The sequence below is a fragment of the Anolis carolinensis genome, chromosome 2 (assembly GCF_035594765.1).
Source record: "Anolis carolinensis isolate JA03-04 chromosome 2, rAnoCar3.1.pri, whole genome shotgun sequence".
In the NCBI taxonomy this organism is placed as follows: Eukaryota; Metazoa; Chordata; class Lepidosauria; order Squamata; family Dactyloidae; genus Anolis; species Anolis carolinensis.
Genome location: NC_085842.1, coordinates 19,417,239 through 19,444,024, shown reverse-complemented (window position 1 = coordinate 19,444,024; position 26,786 = coordinate 19,417,239). Strand labels below are relative to the sequence as shown.

The window sequence follows — 26,786 nt, the reverse complement described above, 5'->3', positions numbered from 1 at the left end:
GAGTGGGGCTTGCCCAAGTGTACCCAGTGGGTTCCCTGGGTTGGAGTTCTAGTTTTCCAGCCACAAGGTGTTTCTGGATGGCCACCACCTGAAGACTACAACCCGTCCTTGTATGTGAAAGAGTGAGCCCCATGGATCAAATCCTGGTGCTGGCAAGACAGGACAGAGCAAGAATATCAGTCCTCCACATTCACTGAGGTTAAGGGAAGAGGTTCCTCACAAATTTAATAATGAACTTATTTACTTGAGAGAATCTCTAGGGCCTCCAGCACAATTGTATGGTCAATTTCATGGCTTCGCATTGATGTGGCATTGGGGGCTGTGTGGTGGTGGTTGGAGTCTGGAGGGATGACTGTGTGTGGGGAAAGCATTTAATTTTGTCGTACAAAGTACAGTGACAAGAAATTTATTTTCTTTTATTCAATTAAGATATGTGCCGTGTATACAGGAATTTGTTCATTATTTCTTCAAACCTGAGGGTGCCTGGAATAGGGTATTCCTTTTTAAGATGCCACAAGACTGTTCATTGCATTCGGTGAAAAGACTAACACAGCCATGCTGACATTCAGCAAATGCTGATTTTCGTGCGGCATCTTCTCTTGCCATGGATTCTCAGGCTGTAACTCTTTCTGCAATCTAATTAGAAGTATGGTTTCCCTCTGGTGTGGATTCTCTTATGTCTGACAAAGGTGGACCGGTCACTGAAACTCTTTCTGCACTCGGTACATTTATAAAGCTTCTCCCCAGTGTGAATTTTCTGGTGTGACTTCAGAGAGCGACTCCAACCAAAGCATTTCCGACACTCCAAACACTGATACGGCTTCTCCCCAGTGTGAATCTTCTGGTGTGACCAGAGGTTGGCCTTCTGACCAAAGCATTTCCCACACTCCAAGCACTGATACGGCTTCTCCCCAGTGTGGATTCTCTTATGTCTGACAAAGGTGGACTGGTCACTGAAACTCTTTCCACACTCTATACATTTATAGGGCTTCTCCCCGGTGTGAATCTTCTGGTGTTTCTTGAGATGGGCCCTCCGACCAAAGCATTTCCCACACTCCAAGCACTGATATGGCTTCTCCCCGGTGTGGATTATCTTATGTGAAGTAAGGTGTGTACTCCGACCAAAGCATTTCCCACACTCCAAACATTTAAACAGCTTCTTCCCTTTTGGGATCCTTGGATGGTTCATCTTACCAAGATCCGAATTCATACACTGTCTCCTATCTGCAGGAATACTTTGATTCAGGTATATGTTGGAACTTGTCCCTTCATAAAGAGTTTCACATTCATTCAGCTTTCCACTCTGATTTAATGTCTTTGCAAACATTAAATCTGATTCATTCTCAGGGCGACGTCTACTAAGAACACTGGAGAAAGCGGTCCCCTTTTTTTCCTCCTCGCTTTCCTGCTGCATTGAGATTTTGTGGGAGTCTCCCACCTGAAAGGGGAAGGATTTGGCTTCCGGCTCTTTCGTGTGGCTTCCGCCTTGGCTCACAGCCCCATCTTGGCTACAAAAATTCTCCTTTAATGCTTCACTCTCTGTTCTTCCTGGGGAATCTTCACCTGGTTGCCTCTCATTCTCACTTTTCCTTTCATCGCCTGTTGGAAATAGAGCAGAAGGCAAATTAAGACCCATTTTCACCATGAAAATTTCATAGTCTGAGAAAGTTTCTGAACTTTGAATAAGAGTCAAAAGAAAAGCTGAAACCTATACAGATTTTCTATTTTTCATTTCCTCACGCAGCATAAAATTCTGCGGTTCAACAAGCTTCATGTTTATTTATTCAGATTTTTTACTTCGATGCCCAGAACTGGATACAATAATTCAGGTGAAGATTGACCAGTGATGATGAGAATTTCCATGCCAGGGGTCTGCCCATGCAGTCCCTTGACTTACCTCAGGAAAGGGAAACTTTGGCCTTCCAGATAATACAACTTTCAATCTTTTCTGGCAAAGTATTACAGCAGCTTGGAGCCCCATGTACCTGGAAGACTCTTGGGCTTAGACTATCTAAAGATCTACGGCTGTGGTTCCCAACCTTTGGGTCCCCAGGTGTTTTGGCCTACAACTCCCAGAAATACCAGCCAGTTTACCAGTTGTTCGGATTTCTGGGAGTTGAAGGCCAAAACATTTGGGGACCCACAGGTTGTGAACGACTGGTCTACGGTTAAGTGAACGAACCCAAAGGGTGCTCACCAATGCTTCCTCTTCATGCTGGAAAGAAGTGACAAGTGGAGTGCCATAAGCAGGGTTCCGTCCTGGGTCTGGTTCTGTTCAACATCTTTTATTGATAACTTAAATGAAGGGTTAGAAGGCATGATCATCAAGTTTGCAGACAACGCCGAATTGGGAGGGAGAGTTAATACTACAGAAGACAAGAGCGAAATTCAAAATGATCTGAACAGATTTGAGAGATGGGCCAAAACTAACAAAATGTACTTCAACAGGGACAAATGCAAGAGACTCCACTTAGGCAGAAAAAACAAAATGCAAAGATACAGAATGGGTGACAATGCCTGGCCTGACAGCAGTACGGGTGAAAACGATCTTGGGGTCCTTGTGGACAACAAGTTAAACATGAGCCAACAATGTGATGCGGCAGCTTAAAAAGCCAATGGGATTTTGGCCTGCATTAATAGGAGTCTAGTGTCTAGATCCAGGGAAGTCATGCTCCCCCTCTACTCTGCCTTGGTCAGACCACACCTGGAATCACACTGTGTCCAGTTCTGGGCACCGCAATTGAAAGGAGATTTTGACAAGCTAGAATATGTAAACAGGAGGGCGACTAAAATGATCAAGGGTCTGGAGAACAAGCCCTATGAGGAGCGGCTTAAAGAGCTGGGTATGTTTAGCCTGCAGAAGAGAAGGCTGAGAGGAGACATGATCAGGGCCATGTATAAATATGTGAAAGGAAGCCATAGGGAGGAGGGAGCAAGATTGTTTTCTGCTGCTCTGGAGACTAGGAACCATAGCTTCAAATTACAGGAAAGGAGATTCCACCTGAACATTAGGAAGAACTTCCTAACTGTGAGAGCTGTTCAGCAGTGGAACTCTCTGCCCCAGAGTAAGGGTGTGTGTCCTTCTTTGGAGGCCTTTAAACAGAGACTGGATAGCCATCTATCGGGGGTGCTTTGAATATGATTTTCCTGCTTCTTGCCAGAGGGTTGGACTGGATGACCCAGGAGGTCCCTTCCAACTCTATGATTCTAAGGGAAGGCCCTACTCGGGGGAGAAAGAGCCGCAGTGCTGTGGTTAGTCTAGGAAAAACATCCCCAACATCCAAGGAAACAAACAGCCCGTTCTTCGTACCCAAGGGTCCAGTATCCCCATCGTCATCTTCCTGTTTGGTCTCCACACTAAACTCCTTCTGCTCCGTCTCAGGCAGGGCTTGGCCACCTTCAGGGGAACCCACCGTCTCCTCTTCCTCTAACGGCACCTAAAATATTTATCACTTGTTAACATAATGTATATGGCTTTCCTCTGCTCTACATAGTCCTCAAAGTATTTGTGAGATAGGTCAGTGCCGGAGAAAATAACTGGCCCAGGATCACACAATGAGTTTAATGGTCCAGAAGGGACCTGAACCCAGATCTCACAATTCGCAATCCCACATTAAACCTACTGCCTGGGCATTTGATGGGGGCTGTATTTGCTCTTTGCAGTGCACTCCTCACCCACACTCTATTTCAATATTTTCTAAAATTAAAATCTCAGTATGCTCACAAATCCCAGAATTTGTGAGGCCATTTTGCCATCTTTTTCTCCCTCCATAACTGTTTCAGGCACAAAAGAGGATGCTGGAAGACCTAAGAAGGCTCAAAGACAGCCCCATACAGTTTATATTCAGTTACTGCTACCCTGGCTAGTTAAGTGAAGATGATCTGCTGGCACCTTGCACGAAGCAGCCCTTTGGGAAGCCTGAACCCAATGAACAGTCCTCACCTGGCTTGCCTGACACCTGGACTCTCGCTGTCGCTGCTTCAGGAGGAAGTCCTCCGCCAAGGCCACTGCCTGGGAGCAAGTCTCTGGACCACATTCCTTGACCCAGGCCTCTATCTCTGGAGGCAGGACGGCCAAGAACTGCTCCAAGATCAGCAGCTCCAAGATCTGCTCCTTCGAATGCCTTTCAGCTTTCAGCCACCGGCAACACAGTTCCTGGAGCTGGCCATAAGCGGCTCTCGGCCCCTCGGCCTCTCGGTAGCGGAAACGCCGGAAACACTGCCGCTGTTCCTCTTGCCACATGGCATCCCTGTGCAAGATGGCAGCCTTCACTTTCCCATAATCCTCCCTGCCTTTGGCCTCCAGGCTAGTGAAGGCCCGCTTGGCCTCTCCGCTCAATGCTGGCAGGAGCTGGGGCACCCACTCTTCCTTGGGCCACCGGCAGGCTTGGGCCACTTGCTCAAAGGAGGCCAGGAAGGCTTTGGCGTCGTCCCACGGCTCCTCCCTCGACTGAGAGGTGCGCCAGTTTGGGTGAGGGCCTTCCAGGCTCTTCAGGAACTCCTGCCATTGGGTTTCCCACTGCTGAAGCGGGTCTTTGTCGGGCTCCTGTTTCACCTCCATTGGTCTCCTTGGCAGGAATGCCTCCGTTGTCCCAACATGGCAGCTCCCTCTCACTTCCCATGACACCTGCTTTGATTTATGACTTGTAAGGTCTTCTCGGGTCTCCATTTTCATCCTCGGACAATACTAGCCTGAAATCGTGGGAAATGCTAGAATCTACTGCAGCAGTCTAAACATTCGCCTGGAGCTTACCACCTGGAAAACTGAAAGAAAAAAGGGTATTATACAACATTCAGTTTTTAAAGAGGATGAGTTAAGAAAGCAAAGATGCAGGGCTGGAAAGGAACTAGTCATTGAATAGGTAACCAGGAAAATGTTAAAACAGTACACTCTGACGACTGTGTCCATGGGGCATACTTTCCTGAATTTACTGCAAAAACAGGAAACTATGGATAATAGCAAACCTTATTGAAATGAAAGCCTCTGCGAGCACAAAGCTGTCCTGGAGAACCTAGGCCAGGAATGTCAAGCCCAAGATTCCAAAATTCCTTCACATATACAGTAGAACCTCGGTAGTCTGAGTTAAACGGGCGGACTGCAGCTCGGTCAACCCAGATCACTCGGATTACCAGGTCCCTTGCTTTCCCTTTGGCGGCCACTTAGAGCCAGGGAAGCGACACCCGCTTCTCTGGCTCCAAGTGGCCACCAAAGGGAGGAAAGCTCTTCGTTCAGCAGGCGCTTCCTTCCAAGTGCCCGCCGAACGAAGAGGCTTGCTCTCCCTTTGGCGGTCGCTTGGAGCCAGGGAAGCGGCACGCTTTCAGCTTCCCTGGGTCCAAGCGCTCGCCGAACGGAGAGGAAACCTCTCAGTTCGGTGGGCGTTTGGGCCAGCCATTGAGCGGGTGAAGGGGGAGGGCCGCAAAAGCCCTCCCCGTTCACCCACCTGCCCGCCCCTCCTTCATCACGCCAGGGGCAGGCAGCATCAGCGCCCGACGTGGCGAAGGAGCCGGCCGTGCATATTGCTAGGTAGATAGCAAGCTACCTAGCAGCACGCATGGGGAGGTGCCCCCTGTGTGTTGCTAGGTAGCTTGCTATCTACCTAGCAACATACACACCTAGCCAGCCAGAGAGCAGGTGAACGGGGAGGGCCTTTGCGGCCCTCCCTGTTCACCCGCTCGGATTGCACGGAGGCTCAGACGAGCGGGGCTCGAACGAGCAGGGTTTTACTGTGGTCTCAAGAGTCAATCCCGATATATCCATAAACACAACAGCATGAATCCAAGGCAGGCGACCTATGCCACACATGAAACGAGAACTAGGAGCAAATTTAGAAACTTGAATACACGAATGCACAAATGTAGGACCAGGAACTGAGAGCTGTTCACCTGAATACAATGTTGCTCTCACAAATGATTGTATCAGCAGAAACCCACGTAAAAGACCTCAAATCCTCCCATAACATCATTCCTCACACACTTGCTTTTCCTCTCCTTATCTCTAAGCCGCTGGGAAAAGTGTGTCTGTCTCTGTTGAACACGCTGCCTCCGAAGCTCCAAGTGCCTTGATCTGGACAAACATTTGTCTCCCACCTTTCTCTCAGCCTGCATTTCTGGCAGATTCTCATGAGAAGTGATATCGCTTTCTCCTGTCTCATGGGAACTGCCAGGAGATTCCACAACGGCTCTCTCCAGGCCACTTCTCTCCTACCCTGGGCCCACTAAAACTCTCCAAGTGTCTCCAGGCTCATCTTCTAAACATGCAGAATCTGACCAGGGTATAACAATGTCTGTAAAATCAAGATAGACTTTTCTATAGTACTGATAGCTCCACCAATAAGTTGCAGCTATCATTTTGAAAACAGAAGCCATTTTGAAAACTGGAGCTCTAAAGCAACACCTCCAAAATGGAGAAGAACATTGCTATAGCACTGATAGCTCTCCCAGGAAGCTGCATCTGTCATTTTGAAAATGGCAGCCATTTTGAAAATTGGAGCTCTTGAGGCGATGCCTGTTGCAGCCCAACCACCTACTTGATTCCTTTTTCACACAAACAGCACACAGATGAACAAGAATAGTAAGCTTATTAAAAAGAGTATCTAATATAAAACAGTTTCAAAATACATCCATTAACTAGATTTCCAGAACCTTAACAAAAAGCAATGACCAACTCTGAACAGGAATTCCAAAAGTCACTTACGGTAAAAGCAAGAAACTGTAATCCAAGGTTTGGTGCACTTAAACTAGAATTTCCATATATACTGGAAGATAAGCTGAGTTTTCCAGCACTCTCTTTGATTTGCAAAAACCTCCCTCAGCTGATAATGGGGGCGATCAGGGGAGCCTGGAGGCCATTACTTGCAATACATAATATATTTCTCTCTCCTCTCTTTCCCTCCCTTAACAATGTGTTTTCCTTTCCAGTCAAAAGGGAGGGAAGGAGGGAAAGGAGATATATTTCATGTCCTCCTTGTTTGTATGGCTCTCTTTTAAACCCACCCAATTTCCTGGCGTTTTGTGTGTATCTAAATGTATTAACTTTCCTACTATTCTTCTTGTTTTACATCCTTACTAACATCCTTGCCTTTTACATTTCTCAGAGAAGGGCAAGCAGGCAGGACGGTTGGAGGAAGGCTGGGTCTGCATAGCCGCCAGGAAGGAGCCTTGGGTGCTGCCACTCCGGAGGGAGAAGCTGGCCTGGAGGCTGGAGGTCCCTCGATGGCCACACACCAGGGAATGGCATGGAGGGCCTGGAAACGCCCGAGGGGACGAGGCCTCCAGGAGGATGCCCTTACGGTAAGCGCCAGTGCATCATGGTCCCTGGGTAACGGAGCCACGTTCATTTTACATTAGAAGAAATGCCACTCCATTTCCAAGGTCTTCTCACACATCCTTTAGCCTTCCAGATGTTTGGACTGCAACTCTTCTCACACAGCCTTTAGCCTTCCAGATGTTTGGACTGCAACTCCCATCAGTACAGTCAGTGGAGAGGAAGGATAACAAAGGGGCAAAGACGCGCTGGTACTCCTACGATCCCACTGAAGGCAGGAGCCCCCTCGGCGAAGGGGGCAAGGTTAGGAAAGACACCAAAAGTTGAATCTTCAAACTGCTCAAGCTGTTTATTGCGAGCTTAGCAATAACAACAAAAATGCATATAGGAATGCAATCAAAGGTTTTGTTGCCCAAATTGGTTGTAATGGCTTTTAATCACTATTAGAGAAAATTGAAAAGACATTCTTATTGGGCTTCAAAGATCAATCATTTTTTTTGGTCTAAAATCGATTACGTCACAAGCATCTTAAATAACATACAATGCCATTGGTTTCTCTGTTCTATTGAGCAAAAAGCAACGTATGAGTCTTTAGACAATGGCGCTTTCATGTCACTGACCCTGAGCACAGCACTGTTGCAAGTGTAACTCCAAAACGGAAACTTAGGGAGTACTAGATAACCAGTTCTGTCCTGGTTTGAAGTAACTTCCTCTCTTTTTCCAAACATCAGCATTTTCTCAGACATGGGCCTCACAAGGGCCTTTTGCAAATTAGATCAAATAGCAGTAAATCAAGACATATGGGACTTACATTCAATGGAAGCATCCCTGAAAATTCCCTTTTAACACCAGTCCCCCTCACTGGGAGTTCCAGTCCAACAGGATCGAGAGGGAGAAATCATTCCCAGCCTCGTGTCCACAATTTCGAGGCCATACTCTGTGTTTGTAAGCACTGATATCACATTCACTGAGAAATAACCCTCTAGATTGGCAGCTCTTCCTGCAGAACGTGGCTCTAAAGGGGAGAAGGGGCTGGACTGAGTGGCCTCAGGTGCCCCCCCCTCCCTCCTCTCTGGCCCCCACTTTCCCTCCTTCCTCAACCACTTCTTGGCTCCTCATCAACGTTGTTGTTATTACCCCTCTTTTCCTCCCATATTTGGAACCCAAAGCAGCCTTAAAAAGCCAGGGGAGGGAAGGGCCTTCCTTCCTCCTCCAGTGGAGACGCGCCCAGGGCCCTCACTCCCCTTCCCGCCCTCCGGCTCTGCCTCGTCCTGCTCCCGAGGGATTGCCTTGCCTTGCCTTCCCTCACCTTCTTCCCTCCAGTTTCTTCCCTCTAAACCCAAGAACTCCCCCTCAGGCGTTTCTCCTTTTCCTCCAAAATCCTCCCAGAAAGAAAAGCCAAAGGCACGAGTTTCCCAAGAAGCCGCTTTTGGAGGAGAAGCCGGACCAGGAAGAGGAGGACACAGCCCACATCCGCCCAAAACAAAACACCGCAGGAAGTCCTCTCTAGCCACCTGGAGTTCCAGATCTCGGAGGTTAGCCTTCAAGCCGCCTTTGGTCCTTCAGGCTTTGGACTTCAACTCCCAGAAGCCTCCGCTCCCTTGGACAAGAATGCCTGCAAGAGCCGAACACGTGGGTTTTGAAACTGAGAGGAAAACCTTTTTTAACGGGGAGGAAATTTCTCTGGCAATGTTTTAATAAAGCACTTCCCCCATCTTACCCATATGAAGAAGTGCAAATCAGGACTAGTTTTTTCAAATTATGTGTTGCAGAATTTTTATCTATTATTTTGTTTTATTAATTCTTGTATTTCGATTAACCTCTCCACCGTTCTTATGTTCAATAAAGTGTTTTATAAATTCCTCTTTCATAGTCCTTTCAATCCCCAGACTTTCAACCTGTTCTTAATCCAAGGTGTGCTGCTGATCTTGCCTGGAGATGGATGTTATTCCCCCTGAATTGCAAAGGGTTTTCTTGGGCAAAGAAAGTGGTTTCCTCTGCCGTGAAGCCTCCAGCACTTTGGACCCCTTGTCAGTCTCCCATCCAAGCACAAACCAAGGCTGACCCTGCTTAGCTCCCAAGATAGACCACATCAACTGCCTTCAGGGTATTTAGTCTTAAGGTGCTTCACTTGCCTTCTTCAGCTCACTGGTGGGTTTCTGTGGCCCCATGAATTACAAGGGGTCTTCTCAGGTAAGGAGTAACTCAGAGGTGGCTTCAACAGTTCCTCCTCTGAGATACAACCCAGGACACTGTCAGAGCGCGCGGTTTGGATAAACACACATGCAGCGGAAGATCAACGAAGAATCACTGGCACCAATAAAGAGGCTGAAGCCTGTTTGGCTATCTACAAAAGATTTACTAACAAACGGAAAACTCTCAAGACGATATATACAGACAGAGTGCAGAGAGGTAGAGAGCAGAGAGCAGATAACACAGGGAGCTATTTATAACCACCTCTGCTGTCTGATGCAATACACAGTTAACTCTTTACACATTCGCATAGTGGACAGCAGACAGTGCATGATGCAATCTCCAGCTCACATTGCAACACTATAACTCAATTACATTTAAACAACTCTATATACAATCATTCCCACTTCAACAGACACTTGGGGTGGGTTGCGGACTCCCATCCAAGTACTAACCAGGCTGACCCTGTTTAGCTTCCCAGGGCAGATGGAATCTGGTGCTTTAGAGCATTTGTATTTTTAAATGGTTGAGTTCCCTCCAATTGTTTATGACTATTGGCCATCCTGGAGTGAACCTCGCATAGGTTTCCCTGGCAATCTTTGTTTCGTGGGAGGGGTTGCCCTGCCGTCTACAGAGGCTGAGAGAGAGTGACTTGCCCAAGGTCACTGAGTCAAGTTTCACAGCTGAGTGGAAATTTGAACCCTGGTCTCACTTCTGAAATCTTCCCCAAATATTCACTCCCAACACATTTGCCCCAGCTGGAGGCTCCCTAAGCTACAGCACAGTGGTTCTCAATTTTCCTAATGCCGCGACCCCTTAATACAGTTCCTCATGTTGTGGTGACCCCTCAACTATAACATTATTTTCATTTTATGGCATAACTGTAATTTTGCTACTATTATGAATCGTAAGGTAAATCTCTGATATGTAGGGTGTATTTTTATTCACTGGACCAAATTTGGCATAAGAGTGGTGTTCTTTGCCCGGACTGTGGCGCAAGCTGGTGAGCAGCCAGCTGCAGCCAGCTGAGACCAATCACTCTGACCAAGAGGTCATGAGTTCGAGGCCAGCTCGGAGCCTGCGTTTGTCTCTGTCTTTGTTCTATGTCAAGGCATTGAATGTTTGCCTTATATGTGTAATGTGATCTGCCCTGAGTCCCCTTCGGGGTGAGAAGGGTGGAATATAAATACTTATATGTAAGCTTCCAGGTTCGAATCCCACCCGGGGAGAGTGAGGATGAGCTCCCTCTATCAGCTCCAGCTCCATGCGGGGACATGAGAGAAGCCTCTCACAAGGATGATAAAAACATCAAAACATCCGGGCGTCCCTGGGCAATGTCCTTGTAGACGGCCAATTCTCTCACTCCAGAAGCAACTCCGGTTGCTCCTGACACGAAAAAAAAAAGGTAATCCAGTTCAAAGCAGATATTGTGGATTACTTGCCTCAAAAGGGGGATTGGGAAGAGGGGAACCTAGGAAGCACCAGATGGCTTTTATCCTTTTATTTATCTCCACACCAGATTTGAAGCCCGCCTTCTTCGCTGAATGAGCAACAGACTTGGAAGCAAAACATTTTCACATTCTTGGCATTTGTGTGGTTCCTCTTCTCTTGAATTGTCTGGTGTTTCAGAACTCCGGAGAATGAAGAGAAGCATTTCTTTATTTTCCTATGACACACGTGTGCCATTTTTTGGGCAAAACATCCCACACAGTTGGCACATGGGTAGAACAGGGGTCCCCAAACTAAGGCCCGGGGGCCATATGCGGCCCATCGAAGCCATTTATCCGGCCCCTGGCCCCTCCCTCGCCCGGTGCGTGCCTTCCAGAATTTTTCTTGTTTATAATAGTATTTGAATTAGTATTTAATTAATACCGTGTTTCCCCGAAAATAAGACCTCCCCAAAGAATAAGACCTAGCAGGGGTTTGGGGAGATTGCCAAATATAAGGCCTCCCCTGAAAGTAAGACCTAGCAACTAAGGCTGCAGCAGAGATCCATTGGGAAGCATGGCTGCAGGGCAGAAGCAGCACTCCTCATACACAAAGGGAGGGAAAGTGCTTGTTTTCTGTGCCTCCCTCCCTCCCTGGCTGGCCTTGCCTTGCCTGTCTCCCAGCCGCCGTCTCCCTCCTGGCCATGCTGCCTTCGCCCCCAAGGCTTCTGATTGGCTCCTGGAGCCCCGGCAAGGGAGGGTGGGAGGGAAGGAAGGAAGAGGGCTTTCCACTCCTCCCCAAGGCTTCGCTCCTTAAAGGTACAGGACGCATTGGGATTCTCCTCTCAACCTTATTCCTATCCTGTGCCATGAAACTGATTATTTTATACTATTATTCTATTACCATATTATTATCATCATATTCTGTTACTATTATTATATCCCATTATTATATTATCCTATTAATATATTTTAAATCATTATATTATATTTTTCTATTATTATTATATCATTATATTATTATTATATTATTACTCTGTTATATTTTCATATTATTATATTATTATTCTGTTATTATTAAATTCCATTTTATATTACCCTATTAATATATTTTATATCATTATATTCTATACTATTATTCTATTATATTATCATATTATTATTTTATTATGATTAGCATATTCTGTTATTATTATTATATTCCATTTTATATTATCCTATTAATATATTTTATATCATTCTATTCCATTCTATTATTCTATTATATTATCCTATTATTATTATATTATTATGCTATTCTGTTATTATATCCCATTATTATATTATCCTATTAATACCACATTATCATATTCTGTTATTATTATATCCTATATTATATTATCTCATTAATATATTGTATATCATTATATTATTATTATATTATCATATTATTATTATAGTATATTATATTATTCATCATTCATGACTACATTGAAACTAGAATAGAGAGAAATCAGCGTGGAAACCTTGTGAAACCTAAATTGCAAGAGGTACCATAGATTGTTGTACATGTAAATAATGGTACATAGTAACAAGAAATTCTTGATAGGATTCATAGTTTGTCTGGTTATGCTGGTTTGTGATGACAACTACTTTACAGTATATAATAAATGTTCATTTTGTTTTTCAACAATAAATGTGAGCTCTTCTTCATGGAAAAATAAGACATCCCCTGAAAATAAGACCTAGTGCATCTTTGGGAGCAAAAATTAATATAAGACCCTGTCTTATTTTCGGGGAAACAGGGTAATGAATTATCAAAGGAGGTGCTTTGCTAGTGCTTTTGGTGCAAAAAGGCAGAAAGGGGCTGGACTAAATGGCGCAAGGGGTCTCTTCCAATCCTCTTTATTATTATTATTATTATTATTGACACAAAGACACAGTATATATGCAAACAAGCAAACACAGCAAACAAGATATATATGCTGGACTTTGTATCATAAAATCACAAGTTCCCAAGCGTTTAGGGCTGTGTGATGTATTATTATTATTATTATTAATAACAAAATTGAGGCTGGGTGACCATCTGTCAGGGGTGCTTTGCTTGTGCTTTTGGTGCACAAAGGTAGAAGGGGGTTGGACTAAATGGCCCAAAGGGTCTCTTCTAACCTTCTTTATTATTTTTATTATGATTATGATTGTTATTAACATTGAGGCTGTATTTGTTCCTGTTTAGGTTTTTTTTAACTTCAAAATAAGAGATGTGCAGTGTGCATAGGAATTTGTTTATAGTTTTTTTTTTCAACTATAGTCCGGCCCTCCAACGATCTGAGGGACCGTGAACTGGCCCCCTCTTTAAAAAGTTTGGGGACCCCTGGGGTAGAACTTCTGTGGACAATATTTTCCTTCTGTGAGGGCTTCCTTGTGTTGTCGACATTCTAGGTTTTGTCTAAGAGACAAATTAGCTACTGGAAAGAACAAGAAAAGAAGCAAATGTGTTGTCGAAGGCTTTCATGGCCGGGATCACAGGGTTGTTGCACGTTTTCCGGGCTGTCTGGCCATGTTCCAAAAGCATTCTCTCCTGACGTTTCGCCCACATCTATGGCAGGCATCCTCAGAGGTTGTGAGATTACTTCATAAGAGCTCGGAAAACTTACCTACCCCTGGTACCTTTTTTCCAGTTCCTAAACGGGGTTTTTCTTCCCTGGGATCCTTGTCTTTCAAGGCTTTGCAGGAAGAAGGAAGGGCGCCCTTTTCGTCCCCCGGGTCCTCCAAGGACAAGCGAGCTCTGCTTCTTCCTAGAGAGGCAGGACTAATGCTAACAAGAGAAGGGGAGGGAGGGAGGAGGGTGTTAGGGATGACTCTGACGTAATTTCCGGAGGCTGGGCGGAGCTCTTTCAGAGCAGGAAGAAGAAAGCGTGTGGGCCTCGAGGAGGAAGGAGGTAGAAGGCCTGGTGTCTCTCTGGGGGAATATTATGGGCTGAGGGAGGGCGGGGGAGGGGCCTGGGGGGGGTCCCTCGCGTGTTCCTGGCAGGAAAGAAAAGGGAGGGGTCGCGGGTCTGCCCCTCCCCCCCTTCGCCTCCCCTCCCCCCAAAAGGAGGAGAGAGGGACAAAACCCCCAGCATGGTCTTGAGGTCCTGTTCCAATAGAAGGAGATCCCATTCCATGGGGGAGGAGGGTGTTGTTCTGCCTGGTGTTCAGTTCACAAACCCAATACTCCTGACATCAGGTCTTTTCATCTCCTTCAGATATCATCATCTATACACAACAACAACAACAACAACAATTTATGGATTAGCCAGTTGGTCTTATCAAAGACAGACAATACAAAAACAACATACAACATACATCTGGTTCACTTAAAAGAAAATACAGGTGTCTGCCTGCTTGGTGCCAATGTAGTTTAGCTAAAGATCTACGCATCAACTATCCCCATCTCCCCAGCACTACACCCCAATCTGATCTATGTACTCTGATCTCCTTTTAGCAGCTTTAAACAAATACAGGCCTGCATCAATAGGGGTATAGCGTCTAGATCCAGGGACGTCATGATCCCCCTCTATTCTGCCTTGGTCAGACCACACCTGGAATACTGTGTCCAATTTTGGCCACCACAGTTGAAGGGAGATATTGACAAGCTGGAAAACATCCAGAGGAGGGCGACTAAAATGATTAAGGGTCTGGAGAACAAGCCCTATGAGGAGCGGCTTAAAGAACTGGGCATGTTTAACCTGCAGAAGAGAAGGCTGAGAGGAGACATGATAGCTATGTACAAATATGTGAAGGGAAGTCATAGGGAGGAGGGAGCAAGCTTGTTTTCTGCTGCCCTGCAGACTAGGACGCGGAACAACGGCTTCAAACTACAGGAAAGGAAATTCCACCTGAACATCAGAAAGAACTTCCTCACTGTGAGAGCTGTGGAACTCTCTCCCCCCGGACTGTGGTGGAGGCTCCTCCTTTGGAGGCTTTTAAGCAGAGGCTGGATGGCCATCTGTCGGGTGTGCTTTGAACGCGATTTCCTGCTACTTGGCAGGGGGTTGGACTGGATGGCCCATGAGGTCTCTTCCAACTCTATTATTCTATGATTCCAACTTTTCGCACAAGACTACACGATGTCATAAGCATCACTGAAACCTGTTCAGATGACTCCTATCACTGGAATGCAGGCATCGAGGGCTATAACCTCTTTCACAGAAACAGAACAAAGGGGAGAGGAGTGGGATTAGCCTTATATGTCAAAAACAGCTACGCCGCAAAAGAGATGCAAGACCGCAATCTGGAAAACCAGCTTAAAAGCATCTGGATAAGATCTTGTCGTGGGTGTCTACTGCAGACCTCCGAGCCAGGATGAAGAACTTGATGAAGCCTTCTGTAAACAGTTGATCAAATAGGCACAAAGAAAGGATACAGTAGTCATGGACGATTTCAACTATCCCTATATTTACTGGAAAAACAAACTTGGCCAAGAGTACAAATTCCAAAACATTCCTCACTTGCCTTGCAGACAGTTTTATGGTCCAGAAGGTAGATGAGGCAGCAGGGGGATCAGCTACTCTCAATCTCTTCCTAACAAATGTGGACGACCTGATCAATGCATTCGAAGTGGTCAGATCCAGAGGGTCAAGTGACCATGTGCTCTTGCAGTTTGCGAAAGAAAGGAAGGCTGAAACGAAGACAAGTCTAACCCGCATTCGGGAATTTAGGAGAGCTGAGTCCACACAGCCATATAATCCAGTTCAGTGTGGATTTTATACAGTTGTGTAGAAGGGGCCTCATATAATCCAGTTCTAAGCAGATAATATAAGATTATAAATATAATATATGATAATTGCTGTGGTATAATAATACAGAATATAATCTCTAAAAACAGGACAGTAAATAAAGAGCAACACTCTGAAAATGGGAATTCCAGAAATGAAACAACCAGGACCAGCTAACATCTCCCAACAAAGGATTCCCCCAGGCAGGCTTTGAAGCTGCAAGATAATTAAATGCTAATCAAGGTGACTAATTACAGCATTCCTACTTGCTGCACTGAGACTATTTGTTGCTATTCAATCTGACCAACGAAGGGTGCCCCTATGGTGAAAGTGGCCAGGCTTTGAAGCAGCGAGACTATTCAATGCAATTCTAGCAGCCCAAAAAACCATTCCCCTCGAACGCAAGTACTCAGCCTTCCAAGCAGCAAGCCTATTCCATTGTATTTCAGCCCATCAAACAAGGATTCACATAAGAAGAAAACGGCCAGGCTTTGAGGCTGCAAGGTTATTCACTGCTATTCCACCTGGTCAACAAATGATTCCCATAAGCCACAGCAACGCGTGGCTGGGCACAGCTAGTAATTCGAGCTCTGTTTTTCTGAGGCTCTGGATTCTCCGAGGCAGAGGCAGTCGGCTCAGCTGTTGCTCCAGCACAACAGGCTTCTCCCTCGGAGCGTCTGGCCTGCACCGCTGCGTCTCGCCCCTCCCAGCAACATGCAGCGAGCTTCTCCGCTCACTGAGAACAGGAAGGGGCGCATTCGGCCTGCATTGGAAGCATCTCGCCTCTCCTGGCAAACGGCTGGCATGTGGAGAGGCCCAATGGATGTTGCATCAGTCTCAGAGGGCGCCCAATATGGCAATCTTTTTTGTTTTTTGTTTTCCCTTAACCCACGATTAAAACTGAAATGAGCCATTAGGTCTTGGAGAAAAGTGAAGGATAGGTGTACATATCTTCAGTAATTTTCCCTGAATGAGCTCCAAAACATTATTGCATTCATCTTATAGGAAGGGATGGCTGTTAGGCGTGCTGTTCTCACTCTAGTGTTCACATAATATTGCTTCTTTCCCTTTTAGCGAAATGACACCTGTCCTTTATTTTGGTTCTGCTTTATTGTCAGGCATTCATATCCTAAGCACTCAAGTACCCCAGGGCAGTTGGAAAGCAGATGAGATTAAAACTACAGTATGCTCACAAAGTGGGATTGAACCTCAAGAAAAACTGTTGAGTTAATGCTGCTTTGTTTCTCCATATCTGACTCCTTACACTTCCAGAGGTCCTAAAGAGGAATAGGGAAATACCACCCTCCAGAAGAGTAATATGAACATGACCAAATCACTTTTATTTACAGTATATAATGACAGCTCATTTTGTTCTTTTCATTTGCAGAGATGATCACTTTTTAATAAAACCAAAGAACTACACAAATTACAAACAACTAGAAACATCATTTGTTTTGCTGCCTAGAAAAATAACGTGCATTGCTGCCTACAAAAACAGCAACCAATCTATGCATGCCCTTCTGTGAGAGTATGGCAACTAAAAGAAAGAAGATTTTTGTATCAATGGAACAAAAACTTGAGGCACTCAAGAGATTGGATAAAGGAGAGACGATTAAGAAGGTTGCCAATGACTATGGTGTTGGAAAGGTAACAGTAGGAGACTGGAAAAGGCATCGATTGGAGATAGAAAAATGGTGTTCCTTCAGAGTTACCAATGGCGCATTAAAAGAGAGGAAAACAATGAAAAAGTGTGACTATGAAAAAGTTAGTGAAGCTTTGTATGTTTGGTATATGCAGTTCAGAGACAAAAGCGTGCCTATTTCAGGGCCTATTTTACAGCAGAAAGCATTGCATTTTCAAAAGGAATTTAATGAAGGGGACCCAGATTTTAGCGCAAGCAATGGTTGGCTCAACAGGTGGAAGAAACGTTATGGAATCCGTCTCTTAAGTGTTTGTGGTGAGAAGCTGTCATCAAATTATCAAGAAATGGAGGCATTCAAGAAAAAATTTCAAGACCTTGTTGAAACTGAAAGCCTAACAGACGATCAGATTTTTAATTGTGATGAGACCTGTCTCAATTACAAAATGTTACCTAGTAGGAGCCTTGCAGCCGGAACTGAAGCAGCAGCCCCTGGCTATAAGCATATTAAAGAACGGCTGACCATTTTAGCATGCAGCAATGCTACCGCAAACCACAAAATAGACCTCGCAATGATTGGGAAGCCCAAAAATCTAAGAGCCTTTAAAACAGTTTCAAAAAACGCTCCTCCTGTAAAATATTATAATCAAAAAAATGCATGGATGACCAGTGAAATTTTCAAAGACTGGTTTTTTAAGGAATTTGTTCCTTCCACTGAGAAATTTTTGAAAGAAAATGATCTGCCCAGAAAAGCAGTTTTGTTGCTAGACAATGCCCCAATGCACCCTGATGCAGAGAAGCTTCAAGATGGGGACATTAAGGCGATGTTTCTGCCACCTAATGTAGCCGCCATATGCCAACCAATGGATCAGGGCATTTTGGAAACGCTAAAAAGGAACTACCGCAAGAAGCTACTGTCAACAATAATAGAAGAAATTGAAGAAGGGCAAGACATGATTGAAAAATGGAAAAACATCAATGTAAAAGAAGTTGCTTATTGGGTTGCAAGGGCCTGGACTGACGTTAAGGCTCCAACAATTGCCAGATCATGGAAGAAGTTGTTAGGCGAAGATAAAGATGAAATTATGGAAAGGGAAAGCACAGATGAAACCGAAGAAAGCATTCTACCCTTAGTACAGCGTGTCCCTGGGTGTGAGAATGTGTCTTCGCAAGAAGTGGAAAATTGGATGAATGGAGATGATCAGTATGAAATAACTGATGAAGAAATTGTCACTCTTATCAATAATGATGGCAATGGCGACGAAATTGATGATCAGGCAACAACTGTCGAGCCTCTTAGAATCTCGCACAAGGATAGGGTTGGGACTCAAGAAACCGCAGTGACATATATTGAGCAACAAGTAGAAGCTACAGGGATTGACATAATGATGCTGCAAAGATGGCGAGACTCGGCAGCAAAGAAACGGCAATCATCGGAAAAGCAGGCAAGGATCACAGATTTTTAAAAATCTTCATAAGATTGAAATTTTTATGGATTTAACTTCCAATAATGTTGTTACTGTAAGTTCATTTTATGCAATTCTATCTTTATTTGTAGTCAATTTTTAGTAGTCAATGTTTTCAATAAATTGCGATGTTTAGGTGCTAAATTCATAAATACAGTAATTACTATGTAACATTACCATGTATTGAACTGCTTTTTTCTGTGGATTTGTTACAAAACATGATGTTTAGGTGCTTAATTTGTAAAATCATAATGAAATTTGACATTTAATAGGCTTTTCCTTAATCCCTCCTTATTATCCAACATATTCACTTATCCAAGGTTCTGCCGGCCCGTTTATATTGGATAAGTGAGACTCTACTATAATAATAATACAGAAATAAAACATGGTACGAGGTTTAAGTAGATAAAAGATGTGTAGTATAGGTATATGTAGCATAAGTTGTAATTGGGGAAAGTTAAAAACAGATAAGAAGCATATGTAAGATATGTTTGATTCTTTTTTCTGTTGATTTGTATAAAATATGACATACACTTTTGTCTTAAGATATTGAAAAAGGGGGAAAGGATGTATGCTTATACATTTTGATTGACAAATCTATAAATAATTTTTTAAAAACTTGGTGCCACCTTGGGTTTACATATTCAGCTGCTGGCGTAAAGTCCAATCTCCAAATTACTCTAAATACATAAATAAACAGTTTCATTCATCACTTTAGGTGTGAATTCAGAAACTTCCTGTACCAAACTAAAGGTTTGTAGCTACAGTAGAGTTTCAATTATCCAACATAAATGGGCCGGCAGAACATTGGATGAGCGAAAATGTCGGATAATAAGGATGGATTAGGGCAAAGCCTATTAAACATCAAATCACGTTATGATTTTACAAATTAAGCACCAAAACATCATGTTTTACAGCAAATGAACAGAAAAAGCAGTTCAATACATGGTAAAATTATGTAGTAATTACTGTATTTACGAATTTAGAAGCAAAACCTCACAATGTATTCAAAACATTGACTATTGAAAGATTGACTACAAATAAAGATAGAATCGCATAAAATGAACTTACAGTAACACATTATCACAAGTTAAATCCATAAAAACTTCAGTCCTTACTGCCTAGAGAAAGAGTCGGGGTTCTGGGCGGGAGGAGGACTGTGTTGGATAATCCAGAACGTTGGATAAGTGAAGGTTGGATAAGTGAAGGTTGGCTAAGTGAGACTCTACTGAGCCCCGGTGGCGAAGTGTGTTAAAGCACTGAGCTGGAGACCGAAAGGTCCCAGGTTTAAACCCTGGGAGCGGAGTGAGCGCCCGCTGTTAGCTCCAGCTCCTGCCAACCTAGCAGTTCGAAAAAATGCCAATGTGAGCAGATCAATAGGTACCGCTCCGGCGGGAAGGTAACAGTGCTCAATGCAGTCACACATGACCTTGGAGGTGTCTACAGACAACGCCGGCTCTTCGGCTTAGAAATGGAGATGAGCACCAACCCCCAGAGTCGGTCACAATTGGACTTAACGTCAGGGGAAACCTTTACCTTTTTTACTGTATATTTAAAAATGTTTTCTCTTAAATTCTAAAAGTATTACATTATCAAAACACTCGGACTATAGGAGTAGATGAAATAAGGGTTCGCCCTGAGTCCCCTCGGGTGAGAAGGGCGGGGTATAAATAATTGAAATAAATAAATAAATAAAAGGATTGACTTTGTGGGTTCACAGTGCTTAGGGACCGAGTTACAGTTATGTTGGGGGAGGGGGGGGAACCTTCTGAAGGTTTCCTTGAACAAAAAGGTTTGGGAACTGCTGGTATAAACTACAGTTTATCCCAAGCATTCGTAGGTGCTGCCTTGTTTGCTCTGGACACCAAAATACCTTGTAGGCGGTGTATAAGGACTGAAAAGCAACACCATTTATGCCCACAGAGATATGCTAAGATGGGACTGGGGTTGTTTTCCCCGTTTTCTTTCTATCCCATCAAACACCTTGCTTGCTTTCCTTGCCTCTTTCTTTCTACCCTCAGTAATTTTTCCAATGTTTTTGCCTTGCAGGAGAACTTGGCAATAGTGAAAGATCTAACTGAAAAGATGGGAGGGAAAGACTATTCCGAGCCCAACCTGGGAAAAGGCCCTTCCCTCATTCAGGCCAAGCCTAGTGGAGCATTGGAGGAAAGAGCTACACAGAAGAGCCTGCCGGAGGAAGTGCTCTCTTCAGATTTACGGAGCCAGCAATTCAGGGACTTTGGCTACAGGGAGACGTTGGGACCTCGGGAGGTTTGCAGCCAGCTGCACCTTCTCTGCCGCCAGTGGCTCCGGCCAGAAAGACACACCAAGACGGAGATGTTGGACTTGGTGGTGTTTGAGCAGTTCCTGGCTCTTCTTCCGCCTGAGATGTCGTCCTGGGTGAGAGAATGTGGGGCAGAGACCAGTTCCCAGGCGGTGGCCCTGGCAGAAGGCTTCCTCCTGAGTCAGGCAGAGAAGAGGCAGGAAGAGGAGCAGGTGAGCTCATTTCATTCTGGTCATTTTGAGGGCCATCCATATGTCATTGCATGTTTTTTGAAATTCTGGAACAAGTCGAGGCCAGAGACAATTGCGTCTCATAAATTTAAAATCCAGGTCAAGGATAGCCTGGATCTGTATGATGGGATTCTGCTTCCCAGAAAACAGAATTTGCAGCTAGTTTCCTAACGGGGGATCTGTTACAGAGAACACATGGGTACCTTTTTAAAGAGATTGGGTAGTAATTGAAACAGTCCTAGGCACAATTAATAGCACTGGTCATTTCCTGTACAGCTCCATGTGGCTTGGGTCCCAGCTTTTCCAGGAAATGTTTTCACTGCCCTGGTTGAGCTCAGCCGGAGATGCCACTCCCCTCGTGGTCTTACTTCTTAGGATGATGGGATAGAGCCTTCTTCTCAGTGGCTTCCCCTGGGCTCTGTCACTCACTTGTAGGGAGATTAGATTGGCTCCCTCCTTCCTGTCCCTTTGTTCCTGAAAAGAAACATGAACAGCTTCCAGTTAAACTTGGGTGGCAATGTGTTTATCTGTCATCTTATTCTGTACTTTTATCTCAGTGTTGTAATGGTTTCAAGTCTGTGGAAAGGTTATAATTTAGCTATTAAAACATGAGAAGCAAATGAATAAAAACATTTTCATTCAGAAGATGCAAGTGTTCAATATATCCCACCTCCCACTCCCCGACACTACTGAAGCCTTATTGTCTTCCTTTCTTTTCCCAGTTCTCCCTTTTACTTCCTTCCCTTGTTTCTGCTTCTGCTGCAGGATTTGTTTCCGGAAAGGATCCCTGAGATAGATCAGTGTTTTCCTGAATCCAGTCAAAGGCAGCAGCCAAGGTGGATGGTTCAGGACGGAGAAGGAAAGTCTCCCTCAATGAGTAAATGCAGTACTAAGCATTCTCCTTGGCCTTCTCCATTCAAGTCTGTCTGAATATCTGGATTGTATGAATTGTGGCACTTTAACAATCTCATGCTGCCTCAACAGTACTATGATATTGTAGGCATCTGCTTTTTCTTCCTTTGCTTCTGTGCAGCTGGATTTTTCCCTTGTAGCATTTTCACTGGTAAAGAAGGACTAGAGAAACACAACTCTGAGTATCAGGTTACAATAGAATCTAGGCAGCAAACAAGGAAATAAAGATTGATGTGGGAATGAGGGGAAGATTCTCTTCTCGTTCATCCTATGCTGTGGTGTGTGCCTGCCTACAACAAGGCAATGTAAATGCAGCTGCTGCTAGTGCCCACTTCTGAGTATGTAGGAACAGCAAAAATAAGAGGTGGAAAAACAGAGAGGCTAATCTCATCTGCTCCCATTGCTTATGTGAAAAATGCAGAGATTTAAAATTTTGACCATCAAAAATAGAAATCATAAGAAAATGGAGGGTAGTGAAAAGATAGATTGCCACAGGGTCATTTTGGAAGAAGGTTTTAAATGTTGGTGGTGGGTTTTTTTACTAACCCAAGGCTGACCTTGACATCAGTCTTTCATTTGACATATGCATTTTGCTGATTTTGAAGTAAAAGGTTGCTGAAATGCTCTTCTTTTTGGTGGAGGAAGAACCTATCCTTATTCTTGTTTCTGTGAATACATTATGGTGTTTATTACATTTGAATGTGTAGAGAGAATCTGAAGGAGAAAGGAAAGAATGGGTAATAATCTTCTCTTTCCCTTTTCATTTCTGTTCCTTCCAGGAGAGGGAACAAGGACTGGGTCTACCAGTATAAGTGCATCTCTTCCTCATGATGAACTCAGAACAGCATCTGCAAGAGTACATCAGGTACAAGTCAAGAAAAGGCCAGGCTGTGTACTGATGTTCATCTGACCACACTCTGGTCCTCACAGAATCTTGTTCTTTCCTTTTGCTTCTATCAAATGTGTTATTTGAGGGGCCTGTATGTGTCATCAAATAAGAATTTCCTTTTTAAAGCAGTCTGAAACAACATTTGTGTTGTTTTCCAGGTGACTTTTGAGGAGGTGGCTGTGGATTTCACGGAAGAAGAGTGGGCTCTGTTGGACCCAGGCCAAATGGCCCTTCATCAGAAGGTGATGGAGGAGAGTTTGGAAATCCTGTTCTCTCTGGGTAAGGGTCACCCCGTCTTCTGCTTAGTCAACTCACATAAAGTCAGAATTCCTTGTCACTCTTGAGATATTAAAGCAGGTTGGATTCTTTTCTTCTAATCTTGTTGACTTCTGGTGTCTTTTTCCAGGACGAAATTGTGGAAACAATTACTTGTCAAGATCACAACTTCTGACAGATCAAGGAACCAAAACAGCTGAAAAAACATCAAAGTGTCTGAAGGGTAAAAATAGATTCCGAAAAAATGCATTCCTTACCTGTTACCAATCAAATCACACAGGGAAGAAACCATTTCATTGTTGGGTCTGCAGAAAGGATTTCATTTGGAAGAGTCACCTCCTTTGTCATCAAGCAATTCACACTGGAGAGAAACCATTTACATGTGCAGAGTGTGGGAAAAGCTTTATTCTGAAGGCACGCCTCACTCGGCATCAAGCAATTCACACTGGAGAGAAACCATTTACATGTGCAGAGTGTGGGAAAGGCTTTATTCGGAAGGCACACCTCACTCAGCATCAAGCAACTCACACTGGAGAAAAACCATTCAAATGCCCGGAGTGTGGGAAAAGCTTTATTCGGAAGGCACACCTCACTCGGCATCAAGCAACTCACACTGAGGAAAAACCACTCAAATACTTTTGAGTGTGGAAAAAGTTTCACTCAGAAGACATCCCTCACCTATCATCAAGCCACTCACAATGGGGAGAAGCCATTTCAGTGTCTGGAATGTGGGAAAGGATTTATTCGGAAGGCAGATCTTACTCTTCACGAAACAATTCACAGTGGGGAGAAGCCATTTCACTGTCTGGTATGTGGGAAAGAATTTATTCTGAAGATAGATCTGACTCGACATGAAATTATTCACAGTGGGAAGAAGCCATTTCAGTGTCTGGTATGTGGGAAAGGATTTATTCGAAAGAGAGATCTGACTAGTCATGAAACAATTCACAGTGGGGAGAAGCCATTTTAGTGTCTGAAATGTGGGAAAGATTTATTCAGAAAGCATGCCTCACTTGGCATCAAGCAATTCACACTGGGAGAAACCATTTAAATGTTTAGAGTGTAGGAAAAGTTTAAATAGAGTGTGGGAAAGGTTTTTTTCAGAAGAACAGCCTTACTGAGCATCAAAGGCATTCTTGATTGACACTGATTTTCTAGATCCGGCGCAGTCTGGCTTTAGCACGGGGCATGGTACCAAGACAGCCTTGGTTGTCTTAGTCGATGATCTTCACCGGGAGCTGGACAGGGAGAGTGTGTCCCTGCTGGTTCTACTGGACCTCACAGCAGCCTTTGATACCGTTGACCATGGTAGCCTTCTGAGACGCCTCGCGGGGATGGGGCTTGGAGGTACTGCTTTGCAGTGGCTCCACTCATTCCTGGAGGGTCGGTCCCAGATGGTGTCACTGGGGGACTCCTGCCCACAACCATTGTCTTGTGGTGTCCCGCAGGGTTCTGTAATGTCCCCCATGTTGTTTAATATCTACATGAAGCCGCTAGGAGAGATCATGAGTTTCGGATTGCGGTGTCATCTCTATGCAGATGATGTCCAACTCTCTTACTCCTTCCCACCTGTCACTAAGGAGGCTGTCCAGGTCCTGAACTGGTGCTTGGCAGTTATGTCAGACTGGATGAGAGCCAACAAATTGAAACTGGATCCAGACAAGACAGAGGTCCTCCTGGTCAGTTGGAAGGCCGAACAGGGTATAGAGTTACAGCCTATGCTGGATGGGGTCACACTCCCCCTGAAGACGCAGGTGCACAGTCTGGGGGTGATCCTAGACTCATCATTGAGCCTGGAGCCCCAGGTCTCAGCGGTGGCTAGGGGAGCCTTCGCACAGCTAAAACTTGTGCGGCAGCTGCCCCCGTACCTTGAGAAGCCAGACTTAGTCTCGGTAGTCCATGCTCTTACATCCCAATTAGACTACTTCAACGCACTCTACGTGGGGCTGCCTTTGAAGACTGTTCGGGAGCTTCAATTAGTCCAACGGGAGGCAGCCAGGTTGTCAACCGGAGCAGCATACAGTTAGCACACTACTCCTCTGTTACGTCAGCTCCACTGGCTGTCGATTAGCTACCGAGCACGATTCAAAGTGCTGGCTTTAGCCTATAAAGCTCTAAACGGTTCCGGCCCAGCTTACTTGTCCGAACGTGTCTCCCGCTATGACCTACCACATAATTTTAAGATCTTCTGGGGAGGCCCTGCTCTCGGTCCCACCAGCCTCACAGGTGAGGCTGGCAGGGGCAAGAGACAGGGCATTCTCAGTAGTGGCTCCTCGGCTGTGGAACTCCCTCCCTAGTGACATCTATCCCTTTTGAGTTTTAGAAAGAAAGTGAAGACCTGGCTATGCGAGCAAGTGTTCAAAGAATAAGTTTTGTTGGCTTCGACACGGTCTGGACTAAGGTTTATGTACAAGGTTCTGTGGATGAATGGCTCAAGTATTTTGTATTGTTTTAAATGTTTTTAACTGCTTATGTTTTATTCTTTTGTAATTGTGTATTGGCATTGTATTCTTCCAGTTTTGTAAGCCGGCCTGAGTCCCTTTGGGTGAGAAGGGCGGGATAGAAATGATGGCAATAAATAAATAAATAATAAAGAACCAACAGTGTGGAGAGGCCATTTAAATGCCTGGAGTGTGGGAAAGGTTTCAGTTGGGAGGCCTGCCTTGGTTGTCATCAAGCGACTCACTCAAGGCAGAAGCAGTTGAAGGTCTTACATGACATTAAAAATCCATAGTGATGAGAAACCATTGATACGTTTAGAGTCTGAAAAGTGTTTCACTAAAGACTCAAAGAACAACTCCTGCATACACTGAAAATGTAAAATGTTAAATCTGTACAAGTTTAGACTTCATAAGCCTGCCTTTCTCCCACTATAGCAGGCATAGGGCAAACTTCGACCCTACCGCTGTTAGGAATTGTGGGAGTTGGAGTCCAAAACACCTGGAGGGCCGAAGTTTGCCCTATGCCTGCACTGCAGGGTCTCAAAGGCAGCCAACAATAAATATAAAACAAACATTACCTAAAACACAGTAATTGCTTTAACTCATAAATGTAATTTTAAAAGCATGTAAATGGTTTATGGTATTAAAACCATTAGACAATCCGCTGCAATGTATGTCTGCTGTACACAATGCTGTTTGTCTTGTGTTTTCATACCTCTGGGATTCTAACTCTACACAAAACACCGCTATGAGCAAAAGTATTCTCTCAAGATCTCTCTCTCTCATCAAGGTCTCATCATGGGATGCTCACAAATCCACTCAGGCTTGATCAGATCTTGCTGCTTGGCACCAGATCTGTCAATCAGAATCCCTTGATCCAAAATACCAATCCCTTGTTGTCTTCTCCTTTTTGCATCTTCTTAAAAGTTCTCCTTGATAGTTCCTCTTATTTTATTTCTTTTAACTCCTTTCAGTTTTGTTTATTGCCAAACATCATCCCAAAAAGTTCTTTGAATTAATCTGTTT

General features: G+C 44.5%; 3 protein-coding genes across 9 annotated transcripts in view; 2 read left to right on the top strand and 1 right to left on the bottom strand.

Annotated features, from left to right (window-relative positions):
* LOC107983594 (uncharacterized) overlaps nt 1-9,126 on the top strand; it is an 83,830-nt gene extending 74,704 nt beyond the window's left edge. For 3 of the 6 annotated variants that reach the window (XR_010003764.1, XR_010003763.1, XR_010003765.1), the window contains one exon: nt 7,095-7,290. Coding sequence is in view for 1 of the 6 variants with exons in the window: in XM_062973504.1 (XP_062829574.1) it covers nt 7,095-7,290; nt 8,654-8,774 (317 nt within the window). In the remaining 5 variants the exon portion in view is untranslated. Of the gene's footprint in view, nt 1-4,646; nt 4,780-7,094; nt 7,291-8,653 lie in introns of those variants that run through there. The other 3 variants (XR_010003766.1, XM_062973504.1, XR_010003767.1) reach the window with 2 other exon arrangements.
* On the bottom strand, nt 391-13,792 carry LOC103281020 (zinc finger protein 391-like). 2 transcript variants are annotated; one of them, XM_062973435.1, is made up of 4 exons: nt 13,521-13,792; nt 3,944-4,764; nt 3,311-3,437; nt 391-1,599 (listed from the first exon to the last, which is right to left on the bottom strand). In XM_062973435.1, the coding sequence occupies exons 2-4, from the start codon at nt 4,673-4,675 to the stop codon at nt 641-643; spliced, it is 1,818 nt and encodes a 605-aa protein (XP_062829505.1). In that variant the 5' UTR covers nt 4,676-4,764; nt 13,521-13,792; the 3' UTR covers nt 391-640. The 2 variants fall into 2 exon arrangements, with proteins under 2 accessions (XP_062829505.1, XP_062829506.1); XM_062973436.1 differs by having other exon boundaries at nt 13,525-13,792.
* Nucleotides 13,746-25,916, top strand: LOC103281019 (jerky protein homolog-like). Its single transcript, XM_008121637.3, has 7 exons — nt 13,746-13,805; nt 17,011-18,707; nt 20,778-21,224; nt 22,008-22,119; nt 22,934-23,019; nt 23,202-23,322; nt 23,450-25,916. The coding sequence occupies exons 2-7, from the start codon at nt 17,136-17,138 to the stop codon at nt 23,959-23,961; spliced, it is 2,850 nt and encodes a 949-aa protein (XP_008119844.2). The 5' UTR covers nt 13,746-13,805; nt 17,011-17,135; the 3' UTR covers nt 23,962-25,916.
* The last annotated feature ends 870 nt before the right edge of the window (nt 25,917-26,786 follow it).

Excerpts from the sequence above, each read along its gene's own strand:
- LOC103281020 (XM_062973435.1), bottom strand. The coding sequence starts at position 4,675 with ATGAAAATGGAGACCCGAGAAGACCTTACAAGTCATAAATCAAAGCAG. Across the intron at positions 3,438-3,943 it reads CCAGGTGTCAGGCAAGCCAG|GTGCCGTTAGAGGAAGAGGA; the intron begins GTGAGGACTGTT and ends TAAATATTTTAG. Across the intron at positions 1,600-3,310 it reads TGGGGATACTGGACCCTTGG|GCGATGAAAGGAAAAGTGAG; the intron begins GTACGAAGAACG and ends TATTTCCAACAG.
- LOC103281019 (XM_008121637.3), top strand. The coding sequence starts at position 17,136 with ATGCCCTTCTGTGAGAGTATGGCAACTAAAAGAAAGAAGATTTTTGTA. Across the intron at positions 21,225-22,007 it reads AGAGGCAGGAAGAGGAGCAG|GATTTGTTTCCGGAAAGGAT; the intron begins GTGAGCTCATTT and ends CTTCTGCTGCAG. Across the intron at positions 22,120-22,933 it reads AGGAAAGTCTCCCTCAATGA|GAGAGGGAACAAGGACTGGG; the intron begins GTAAATGCAGTA and ends TGTTCCTTCCAG.